The 13210-nt window shown below is 35.9% G+C and overlaps 1 protein-coding gene across 1 annotated transcript in view; it reads right to left on the bottom strand.

Moving 5' to 3' along the window:
• Positions 1-13210, bottom strand: part of COL24A1 (collagen type XXIV alpha 1 chain) — a 333553-nt gene that overhangs the window by 260679 nt on the left and 59664 nt on the right. The window contains exon 9 of the mRNA XM_036026370.1: positions 4272-4316. Within this exon, the coding sequence (XP_035882263.1) occupies positions 4272-4316 (45 nt within the window). The remainder of the gene's footprint in view (positions 1-4271; positions 4317-13210) is intronic.

The following is a 13210-nucleotide window of genomic DNA, read 5'->3' on the forward strand; positions in this document are numbered from 1 at the left end:
TTCCACTGCTGGGATTATACCCTAAGTGCCCTGAAATACCACTCTCTTTTTTAATTGAATTCCTTCTTGTCTCAGTCATCTGCAATTCTTCTTAACTGTCTGAGCATAAGGCCCACAAGACTAAGTGGGGGAGTGAACTTCAAAACCAATCTCTTTGGGCTTCCTAATTTAAACTTATTTTGCAAGTCTGATTAAATAAATGGATATTAAGTGGTGAACACCTGTATCATGACATAGTTTTATCTAAAAATTCACATAGTAACTTTGGATGTTAACTTATTTTGAATTAGCTTTGTGCTTTTTATTCAAAACAAGATGTGTTCAAGGGAGGCTGATTCATGGAGACTCAAAGGCAGAGTAAAGGAAACATGCTGCAGAAGTGGTTGGAATGGTAAAAAGAAATACTTCCACCTATTTTTAGTTTCTTTCATTGATATATTATTCATTCGTTCATCCATCAATTTATTTGGAGTTTGTCTATTATATAATTCTTGAAGAATAAGGCCTTTGGGGGATTCTGATGCACATGAAAGTCTGAAAATCACCAAAATAATGTGATGTCTTGAATTTGTTTCAAAATAACCTGGGGAAGGGGTAATGGTTGGTGAGCCCAGATGAAAGAAAATTGGTAGTGAGTTGATCATTGTTGCAGCTGGGTGATGGGCACATGAGTGTTCATTATAACTACACTCTTTACTTATATTTGGAAGTTTTCCATGATAAAAAGTTTTCAAAAATCCAAAAAAATAATAATAATTCTTAAATAAAAGAAATGCCAGAAGAATGTATGCTGAGCTGCCTTTACTTCAACAGGTGACAGCTTTGTTAAATGTCATAGATTCCTTATTTATTGGGTAACATTCATGTCCTGCTTGCTGTTTGTAAAAAGAGATGACAAAAGACACTAGCCTTTTGCCCATCTGCTCTGAAATAAACACATGAGTGTTACCACTATTTTAAGTTTAGAAACACTACAAAACTTCAAGGTACAAAAAGTCTAGAGAAAGAGTACCAAGGAAAATGCAAGTAAGAATCACAATTGAAAAGTTTTGCCCTCCCATTCTATTAGACACATAGGCTCCTAGTATATCTTTCTTTCCACTTTTCTGAGAATCCATCTCTCAATCTTATTCTGTCTCATTTTGCTCCCTTCTCTCTTTCTTCCTTCCCTTGTTCCAACAAGTACCATTTACCAAGCACTTTTTTATGTGCCAATCACTATACCAAGTACTTTACATCTACTTTACACCACCTATTAGATATTATTTTCTCCATTGTACATATGGAAAAACTGACATGGGGAAGTTATGAAACTTATTCAAGATTCTACAGTAAGTAGCAGAGTCTTGGTATGAACCCAGTTATACACACATGCATATACACATGTACATACAGACAGATGGGTAATATACATATGTATCACAATGGACAATTTAACAAATTGTGAATAAACAGTGACCTTCTGACAATTACAAAATAAAATTCTTATCTACAAGTAATTATATCCTATGAATTTCAGAAACCATATTTACATACTACATATTGCCTTATTAATGTTACAAATATTTTATTACCATAACATTTTTTAGCACTGCCATGTGCCCAGAACTATTTCAAGTATTTCATATATATTATAATTTATTCTGCTCTAGCTCTATAATGTAAGTATTATCCCTATTCCACAGATGAGAAAAATGAGTCATGACGTGTTTGTTACCAGTGGAAAGGCATTAAGCTAGTAGGTAGGAAGTTAGGATTTAAATAAGCAAATCTAACCCCAGGGACTACCATTCAAGGGTCTCTTTCTAGTACAGCTTGAAAGTGCAAATAACTTCCAATGTACTCTAGGGAAAGCCCTCTAATTAAGAGATTTGCTCCAGCCTATTTACAACTGCTTCCTTTATGCCCCATCCAATTCTAAAATATAAAGACCAATATCCAGATGTTCGCAAAACCCTATATTTAGGTATGACAATAGAAATGAGTGAAACAAATTTAAAATGCTGTTTTTATTCTGTAGGTCTAATGCCTGACTAATGCGTACCACCATCCCTTTCATTCCTTTCGTAGCCAAATTAGGTTAATTAACCTCAATTAAAAAACAATCTGTTAGAGACATAAATCTGATTTTGAATGGATTTTTATAGAATGTATTAAAGCAACGTGTGGAGAGCTAACTCATCCCAGCTGCACAGAGAAATACACAAAAGAATTCCAAATGATGGCTAAATTCTGTTATGCTGGAATAGCAGTAAACAAAGTAAACAAGTAAGCCTTCAGCATAGACTTAAATGGCATAAACACATGCCAAGTCAACCATACCCTAAAATCACTGTGACAACCACAGGAGCTCAAAAGAAACTTAAAACAAACACTACAACTCAATTCACTCTGCACTTAAAAATGTTTTTGAGAAAATGGCTCACTTAAATCTTTAGATAGAATGGAGGATTTTCGGCACAAAGTTGTACCTTACAGCTTCTGGAGGAGTCTGGATAAGAAGCCCGCCCCAAGCCCACTCCATGCTCTAAGCATTAAAGCATGAGTCAGTCAGACTTCCTGGAGAGTCTGGGTCAATCCTGTATCTCAGTTTTCTCCTTAGTACCACAGGATAATAACTTCTAGTTCACAGAATTACTATGTGGATAAAAAAGAATTATGTGCAAAAATATATTTAAAAATGGGGTAACTGCAATCAGTCTTAGTGATGCTGAGCATTTCATTAGTAAACATGGAGATAGTTAGTTAGTACAACACTACAAATTGTAGTTAACAAGTACTGCAGTTTGGCAACTAATAAAAACTCAGTGAGTGACAGATCTTATTACTAGAGCTTGCACAGATGACATAAATACTTGTCAAAATGTTTGCTGACCAGTTCATACATATTTACAAATTTTCCAGCAGTGAATGCCTCCTGGCAAAGTACTTATGCTCCTCTTAATGATCACAGCATTTTACACTTAAAATACAAAACGATACTAGTTGTTACTTGCAGTTATCAAAGTTTGCCTTTTTCTGGAAATAACTGGAGTAGGAAGTAAGAACTGAGTCCAAAATACATTTTTCAACCTTTAAAATTGATTTTAAGACTTTAAATAAGCATAACACTTGCAGAACAATAACATGCATATTAACAGAACTAGATCATAAAGCCGTCGTGTGAGAACTGGTCATTACTGACACAAGATCAGTTTTTCATTTTCTTATGAATTATTAGGTTTTCTTCATTGGAATCCATATGTTTCTGAGAAAGCAGTACTCTAGGGATTTTTGCCCTCCACTTTCCCCCTCCCACCCTAGTAAATTTCACCCATAAAAATGGAAATGCTTTTCAGTAACTGTTTAATCTGAAATTGTACCTTTTATGCTTTGCTTGCCATGTCTAGTAACTGGTAATCTTGTACCTGAGAGACTGAACCAAGTGCACTGTCCCACTTAACATGAAGGAAATAGAAAACTGGCTTTCTTCATTAATATCTTTCCCTTGAGTGACAATCCCCATCAATGGTGTTGTTGTTGTTGAACTCCCTTTAGGGCTTCCTGAGGTTCTCCACTGAGCCTTCAACGACAGAATCTGTCACCCTGGTTGTTTCCCACCTCCTATCCTTCCACTGTTGTATTCATACTAGCCTACTATATACTGTATTGAGAACAAGAGATATGACCTTTTTTTCTATGACAAAATGATATAGTATTTTTCTGGTGGGAGAGAGAAGGAATAACAGAATTAAAAACCAGGTGCTGTGGTTCCAAACTTTGGACTTGTTATGCCTATGTGTGTATGTTTACAATGGATAGCAGCTTAATGCCATCCCAATTTGGAGTGATTCTGAAATTTATTTATGTTCCCTACACAACGATTTCCTGAAGGGGCAAGGCCCTAAAATTGTACCAAATAAACCAGGTGTGTGTGTGTGAGCATGGGTGTGTGCATGTGCATGGAAAGTGTAGTTTTTGAGGAAAGGGTTCACAGCATTTGTAAGATTCCCAAAGAGGGTGGTTGTGAACCATAAAAGTTTAAGAACTGCTATTCCAGAACTTACTAGGTAGACAGTGAAAGTCAATTTGGAATATGAAGGAAAAAAAGAAAAATAAGACTATAATAAACAATCAATTAAAAGTTTGCCCTGTACTAAACAGAGGGAAAATAACTAGAAAAGTGAAATAGTAAATTTCAATTTAATAATTGAGGAAATCTCTCAATGAGGTTCTCTAGGGAGTATCTTTTCTCACTGGAAGAGATACAGCTTTGCAAAGGAAACACTTACTTGTTCCCCTCGGAGTCCTGGGAGGCCTGGATGTCCTTTGAGACCCTGCAAGAGTGAAGCAGAGAACTTGCTATGAAAAGTAAATCCACACAAGCCAAATAAATACACACAGGCTCTGAGTTGTCTTGCACCCCAACTTATGGTTTCCTCATCAATATACATGTAATTCTTACTAATTTATTTCTTAATAAATTTGATCTTTTCAATCAGTAATTTTTATTACAAAAATTCTTGCTAATATTTTTAATTATGTTTGAGTATTATTTCAATGATTTGTTATTATCAACTAAAATTGTAGCATAGTATCAAATGAAGAGTGGCATCTTTTATAAAAGGCTGGTATCTAGTAATGATCTGCTAAATTTCATTAAAACTTTTTAAAAGTTGGTTTTAGCTCATTAATGCTAAAACAATATGCTCTAAGACATAATCTGTTTATAATTATTGAAAAACTGGACCACATCCATGCAGTTTATCTAATTTAAATTATTGTTATAACACTCCATGAGTGAGCTAAGACAAATAAAAGACCCTACTCATAGAGCCTGTCCATCAAAAGGAGTTTTAAAAGCTAAGAAATTAGTAACAAATGTTATATGTCAATTATACCTCAGTTATAAAAAGAAATTAGCAACAAAAATTCCAAATATTATGACCAAAATTCAATATTAAAGGTGAGATCATATGGCAGTTGTCTTTCACTGCCTGGCTTATTTCACTTAGCATAATCTTCTCCAGATCTATCCATGCTGCTGTGAAGGGTAGGAGCTCCTTCTTCCTTTCTGTTGTGTAGTATTCCATTGTGTAAATTTACCACACTTTTTGGTCCACTCATTTATTGATGGGCATTTAGGTTGCCTCCAGCACTTGGCTGTTGTAAATAATGCTGCTATGAACATTGGAGTACATAGGTTCTTTTGGATGTCTGTGGTTATATTTTGCTTGCTTATGTGTTTTGTAGGTAATCAACTACTTCCAAATACATTAGTTAATTTCATGACAGTTCCATGAAGTATGTATTTTTCTCATTTCTATAAGTAAGAAAACTGATTTGACTAGTCATGACAGTAAGATGGCAATCATAGAATCATAGCGGTTTGATAGATTTATCAAGAATTGAGTTACCTGCCCTTTTACTTACTTTATTTGCTATAGTTTTCTAGAATGCAGGCTGTCCTCATTTTTATCACTATGTTCAAACAATATACACCACCAAGACAAATCAACAAAAGTGATGTAGCAGGCAGTTCGACCGACATGAACAGAGTGGGAACAACAGGCTAGGTACATAAGGTCACTATGACGGTAAGCTTAGGGAGACTAGCAAAGGGCAAAACTGGGAAAACCAGTATTGTAGGGTGGGACCTCACCCCCAGGGTGATCTCTCCTCCCCTAGCATACAGTTGATCATGAAGTTCCAACCCTCCCCTGACCTTTCCTCCTCTGGCATGTCACTAGTCATGTGGCAGACCCCCTTACAGAAGGAACAAGGGGGCCAGAGAATGACCTCATGTGACTCCCATACAAGCCCCTGCAGACCACTCCCTTAAACACTAAGCCCTCAGAACAATGAGGTTCTGTCCCACATTAAATAATCTTAAAGACAAGGCCTTCAATCTGTTGATCACAGAGACAGACTTGTGGTCAAACAAGAGATAACATTTAGATCTCAGTTGTGTTTCAGCTGCAGGCCCAGAAAAGCAGCAAAACAGATGAAGTGATGCCATAGCTGACATTGAGACTACATGGATGACTAATGACCCCCTACCCTAGCACCCGCCAATCTGTAGAGACCAGGGTCCTAAAAGGACACACCTGGAAATCTGATGAATATTTTATTGATATCCTCCTCTTAAATCCCTGAATTTGGAAAACAAGGAAATCCTTAAGATCAAGGTTTCTTTGTCTTTTTCCTAAGCTCCAAGGACCCTGCTTTTACCTCTGTAACTTCTTTCCTGAGTCCACACAGCCCAGCTGGCTCACTTCTTCCATCTCTGAGACTTTCTAAATAGACTCTCACTTATATTTGAGTTCCTGCTCTGAATTCTTAATTAACAAAACTCTAGGACTGGGGTTTAACATCTGGTACTGTTCACCATTAAAAAAAAGGAGTTACATTTTATGAATCATGGTTCTATAAAGCTATACATTTACTAATAGCATCTAATATACCCAATGTTTTAACTGAATTTTGCTCTGTTTATATATTTTTAAGATAACTAACAATCAACCTAATTATAAAATTAGACATACTGTTCTCAGTTGTCCAAATGTTATACAAGATTCTACAAATAAAAATATCCACAAAACTAAGTTGTTTTCACTTTTTATAACAGGAAATAAGAAATGTCCTCACCTCTAAGACAGCGGCAGTGGCTCTCTGGGATAAGAAAGCACCTCTGGGAGGGTGAGAACTAAATGTTCCCAGGAGAGTGTAGGGAGACAAGGAATGAGGAGCCAGGGTGAGAGGCACAAAGACAGATAAAATTTCTGCCATAAACCTATTTCCTTTTCTTGTTATTTTTAAATGTTTACTTATTTATTTATTTTTTTATTTCCACAAACCCATGAGTTAAGCAAAATGTTTCTCTTTTTTGGCCATCGCCTGATTTTCTGACCAGAGTGTCTTCCTGCCCTTCCCCATGATGAAACAGAATGCAGTGGTGGTATAATTTCTTGAGCTCACTTTCCTGGAAGCATTTTATAGCAGTGAACCAGACATGTTAGTCATGTTATCCTCTTTAGGTCCAATTCCTTTTGAAGGGATTGTCATCCAGAGACTCTGATAAAGGGACAGCACCAAACAGTCACGATCTCTTCTTCATGAGCTCACTCCTACTCCACTTCAGCTATAAGAAAGGGCTCCTAATCAAAGGGAGGCCAATACAAAGTCTGGCAAGTAGCCTATAAGGTTACTTGGAATGAGGAGGTTTATTTAAAAAGGGATAAGCTGGGCCAGTCAAGTGTTAGTTTAACTTCTAAAAGAGAAAAAGAGAAAGAAAGAGAGAAGAAAGGAAGGAAGGGAAGGAGGGAGGGAGGGAAGGAGGGAGGGAGGGAAGGAGGGAGGGAGGGAGGGAAGGAGGGAGGGAGGGAGGGAAGACTGATTCAGGTACTTAGTAGTGGAGGGGGCTGAAGCCAGAAAGAGTCACAAAGAAAGGTCAAGAGAAAGAGTTGGGGCAATGAGATGCTGCAAGAAAGTTGAAGTATAAAGTAAACAATTTAGAGTAAGCCAAAACTGTTGAGAAAGTTGCCAGAGGAAAATCAAGATAACACAACATGGCAGATACAGAGAGTAGATGAATAACAGTAGTAGTAGAAAAGTACAGTGAAAAGTACACAAACTAATGCTGCTAAGATACTCAGAGCTGCTTTGAATTAGTGCCTGTCTCCATGAAACCAAATCTTAATACAGTACCTATATTGTTAGAGTCCATGGTCCCTGCTTCCATTAATGCTGCGGAAAGGACTGAAATAATTCTCTCTCCATTCTTTGCTATTAAAAGAGTTTAAGTAAAGTGAACTGTTTTTGCTTTTTGTTTTACAACTAATAACAAAGTATAGACCAAGCAGCCCTGGCCAGGTGGCTCAGGTAGTTGGAATGTCATCCTTCCTAGTCACCAAAAGGTTGTGTGTTCGATTCCCAGTCAGGGCACATACTGAAGGCAACCAATCAATGTTTCCCTCTCACACCAATGTTTCTCTCTCTCTCTCCCCACCCCCCGCAAAAAAAAATTTAATTAAAAAGTATCCTTGGGTGAGGATTTAAAAAAAATAGAATAGACCAAGCACCGAGTTCTAGATCCACTTTTGCCACTAACTAGTTATATCATGAACTTTAAAGTCTTCATTTGTTAAATGACAACACTGAAATAAATTATTACTAATTTCCTTTTATAGCTAGCATTCGGTGATTACTTGAATTTATAAGGAAGTCATCATTTTCTCATTTTAAAAATTTAGCTTTCACTGAATGAAAAACAAAGGCATGTATGAATCAAAGGCCTATATGAGTGAATTCACACTTGGAGGAGTAGGAAGAACTCAAGTAAGATTGATGTATATATGAGAGAAAAACCAGATTCATGAGCATAAGAGCTGAAACAGAAATGGGGACTCTGCTGTACAATAGATTGGAGGAGTGGGTCAGATGGAGGCTGTCATGATAGTGTAGGTGAAAGATGATTATACATAAGATTTGAGTGGTGGAGTCACAGAATATATACAAGCCCCTTAAGAACTTTAAACTTATGCTGCTTGTTTATTTTATTCCATATGAGTATCACCAGTGCCTAGAACAGTCCCTGAAACATAATAAGTGCTCATTAGTTCAATAATGGAGACACTTAGATGAATGAATGAACTAATGGAAAGACTTGGATGTACCTGAGAATTACTTGGGTAGAAAATGAATTCTAAGTATTTAATGATATCTCAATTTTCTTCATGTTGGAAGATGACAAGTTAGAGAAAGAATATGTTTTTGTTACTTTTAATATAATATTATTATATCTGTAATATACTGGAGTTAACACCACTATTGTTTAAAAACCTCCATTTATTCCCTTTTTGACTATAGTCTAAAAAGTTTTCAAAAGCAAAGGGAATATGTTCTTGGGAAACTGCCTACATTAAAGCTTTGGCAAAACTCCAACTCTGGGATTGGCCATTTTATTGGAAAACACGAGTTTATATTGTGGTCTTTTGAAAATATTATTTAAGTTACTGTTTTATGTACTAACATAAGAAGAATAACAAAAAATATTCAGTGACAAACAACATGCGATTTTTCGCTAATGAATGCATTGAAAAATACTGACAGGAAAATTTACAAATTGTGCTTTAGAACAGAACAAAAACCTACTACAATGAGTTATAGAATTGTCTCAGTTTTTGTTGTGATGAAAAGTTGCTTTACCAAGAAATCCAATTATACATGGGGCTTAGAATCAAATTTTAATATAGAGATTTTAATTTTAATATTCATACTTATTTTAACAAGAACTTGAACTGTAGCAAATACGTTATCAATAAGCAACTACACGGGACAAAAAAAAGAAAAGAAAGGAAAAGAAAACATACAAGTTTTCTTTTTATGAAAACATAATAAGAAATATTTAGGGGTGGGAAAGACACAAATTTTAAATATATACCTGAATTTACCCAAGTAATTAAACTTTGGATACATAAATAAAATCATTTATATACAGGCCATCCTCCTTTGCATGTATATACACCTTTATATACAGGTCCTTAGTACAGGACCATAAAACTGACCATAGAAACTGAAACCAAGCAAAGCAATCTTAATAATGGGAAAAGTTACAATCATTCTGTGACCTTTAAGAACGTTTGTCAAAACTTAAAAGGTTCTGTCAGTTATATTTGTATAGGGAAATGAAAATGACCACGAGGACCAGGTGAAAGGGCAGAGTCAATTAAACCTAAAAACACCAATGTTCATTCATTCACTAATCTGTGCTTGTCATGCGCCGGATACTGGGCTGACACCACAAGGTATAAAATATAGTCTTTGCTCTTAAGGACTCCTATTGCACTGCTGTCTGAAAGCCAATATTACATTTTCTTTTTCTGTAATGTAATGACATTACAGATTAAGTAATTCCAAATTTCTATTAAATTTGTCAAACACCGCAGGACTCATCTCAGTAATGCTTTGAGGAATACAGAGAAAGGCCTGTTACCATGTTTCGACCAAAATAAGCAGAGAAAGTTATGGCAAAACTGAAAAGAGTGATAAGATGGCCACAGCTGATCAAAAAAGAAACCCTAAGCAAGATTTCAGAATTAGATAGAAACCAACAACCACGGTCATGTACCCACTTCTTGGGGTAATGAATTTCTTAATGCCTATGAGTAAGCAGGTTTTTTTTTTTTTAATTTAACAGATGAATGATCCCAGATAACTGCAGAGCTTGAGGAGACTCACAGAATGAATGCTGTACAAACCTCTCTATTCCACACACCTCCCCTTCTCTTGGGACAAACTTCCCTCATGCACAAAACAGACTGCTGCTGACCTGGGTCTGCAACTCCTCCCACACTGACCCACTAACCTGCTTTAATTAGTACTCCATTTTTACTTTGGTCCCACCAACATTTATAGTCCTTCTCAACTAGGTCTCAAGGAGGAAAAACAGTATAATAAACTAATTCTCAATGGTGCTACCTGACAGATGACAGCATTTTCTGAGGACGTGGAAATTTTTTAAAGAACTTTCTGGAAATTAAAATACTTTTAGCCAAATGCACTTATTGTTAATGCTAGAATGTCAATCATAAGGGCCAGGCTAAGGAAAATATCTTTGGACACAGGGAAGTTTTCAAAGTCCCACAAATTACACCACTCTGGCAACCACTGGCTGGCCTGTGGGGGCGTTTGGTCCTGTGCTGCCTCGTTCTCGGCTTCCCCTACCATTAGTGGGAATGACAGCTTGCGGAGAAGGAAGGTGGTGACAGTGGTGACAGCAGTGACAGAGCAGCCCTTAAGCAGCAGCATTTGTAGTGAACTTTCAGTACCACCCTGGGACCAGGAACCAGCCCAAAGTAAAACACAGCTCTGCAGGTTTTTACAGGAATAATGGAAAGGTGAAAAGATGAATTTACTACAAAAATAGAATTCTTATTTCTCTATCCACCATTGATTTTATTCCAATCCTGAGTTTTTTATTGTTGTTGCTCCTACATACTTGTCCTTGTTTTAAATACATTACGAAAAGCTGCATAGTTTTTGAGTGACTGATATATCACAGCGCATTCCACTTGATGCTTTCAGGGTTCTTTTCCTTTTAAGCTTTATAGAGATATTAATTGTGTACCTCCTATGTAATGGAAATATTTTCTAAAATAATTAAAATAGTTCCTCCAGAATAAAATAAGAATTTACACTGATTTACAATTATTACTAAAACTATTATAGTTAGTATTTTTGATATTCAGAATAATACTGCCATACATTATTCATAAAAATCTGTTTTAACATGTGTGCATATTTCACAATTGCTCTGACTTATAACTTCACGCTAACATGTACTTAACTTCGCCCATCTGGCCGATCCTTCTGATCCTAAAAAAAACTGCTTCAACTGAAATCACTGCTAATGTTCTTACAATTTTAAATAGTAGACTTCCAATATTAATATAGGAACTGATTAGCTATATTAAAACCCAATTTAAAAATCCATCTGGAATCCAAGCCCAGAATTATGACTCCTGTCTTCCATCCAACTCAATATGCACCCTGGATCAAACTTATCTGCTTTTTGGCACAAATTTAGACATTTAGTGGGAACTGAAACATACTTCAGTTCCTAGGAAAATGAGAGTTATATGGAGGCAGCTAAATTGGGGCAATGTAACAAGTCAATCTGGAGAAGCACATTGGTTGTTAAGATGTTAATAAATATTTTTAAAAGCAGTTGAGGGGAGAGAGATAAAAAGAGGGAAAGAAAAAAAGCAAACCAAAAACTACACTGAAGAGTGAAAGAAAATATTGCTGCTGATTTACCTGCTTTGTCATTTCTGACTCAATATTAATCCTAGTTTTCAAAACATTTTTTACATTAATCTTCTGTTTGTTTATCTCAACAGTTTTGAAAAGTTGTCAGTGTTCTCTACATAACTTTCTTGCCATTTTAAAGATTGCTTGACATGGCTTATATTAGAGGAATCTCAATATGTACAGAATCTCCCTAAGAAAAGGAATAATGAAGTCATTATTATCTGCCATCCAAAGCCATATTCGCTCCCTTAGCCTGCCTGAAAAACAAAAGTTTACTTCTTCTTGCATACATAGTTGACATGGTCAGAATACTGAAATACACATCTAAGAAATATAGGCTTAAAGAACTAGTTAATCAATTAATTAATGGGCAGTACACAAAGCTATTAACAGCACATTGATGTGTCAAACAGGCTTGGGTCTGAGTCTAACTCTACAGTTAACAACTTTGTGGCCTGGGTGAGTTATTTGACTCTTTTATGCTTCAGTTTATTTATGATATACTGACATAGTACTAATCTCAAAGAGCTGTTTTTAGTTGAAAAGAAATAGGGCTCAGCAGAGACAGGAACCTTGCACACAATAAGAGAGCTACCATTAATCATAGCAGTACTAGTTGTAATTCATAAAATAGTTTAAAAAATAAAAATGTGTAATAAACTCTACACTAATTAAAACCCAAGTACCTTATTCATCTCTTATAATATGATCAGGATAGGTAAAAGCACAGTGGATTCTGTGTTAGTAAGTTTTCTCTCTCAATCCTTCCATAACTGAGTGACCCTGAGGGATTCTCTTAACTTCATCAGGCTTACCTGAGATAGCTCGCTTACAATGTGAATAACTTAAGTTCTTGTCTTGACTATAGAATTCATCTACCATTTCAGAATTAGAACTGCAAGGATGAAGGAATAGAAGCCCCTAGGTTACAGCTAATATGAGCCGTTATTCTAGGTTGTCTTAGCATGGATCCTGTCTGCAGGAAGTAACTGAGAGTGGCCTAGGTAGTTCAAACATAAATCAAAAACTCTGTAAAACAGCTCAAAACTTACCTACACATTCCAGTCAATGATCAATCTCATTTTTTCCCCTTTCATACAAAGCACAGGAACAGTCTATCAAGTTCATTTTGATTGTATTTCTACTGTACATTGTATTAAGGTAAGATATTACACACAGTGTGATGAAAACTTGTTCCAAGCCTGCTCTGTGGAAAATTAGTTCAGGTTTAGATTGAGTCCTTATGTCCTTTTGCTAGCAAAACTTTTTTTAAAAATATGTATATAGTTTCCATTATAGATATTCTGAAAGAGGGAAAACCATTCTCAAAAAACCTACAAAATCATCTCAAATATTTCAACACTGTTCTGAACTACTGTCAAATCATAGTAAAACATGGATGGTTCACTTACCAGAAAGT

The sequence above is a fragment of the Phyllostomus discolor genome, chromosome 5, assembly GCF_004126475.2.
Source record: "Phyllostomus discolor isolate MPI-MPIP mPhyDis1 chromosome 5, mPhyDis1.pri.v3, whole genome shotgun sequence".
NCBI lineage: Eukaryota > Metazoa > Chordata > Mammalia > Chiroptera > Phyllostomidae > Phyllostomus > Phyllostomus discolor.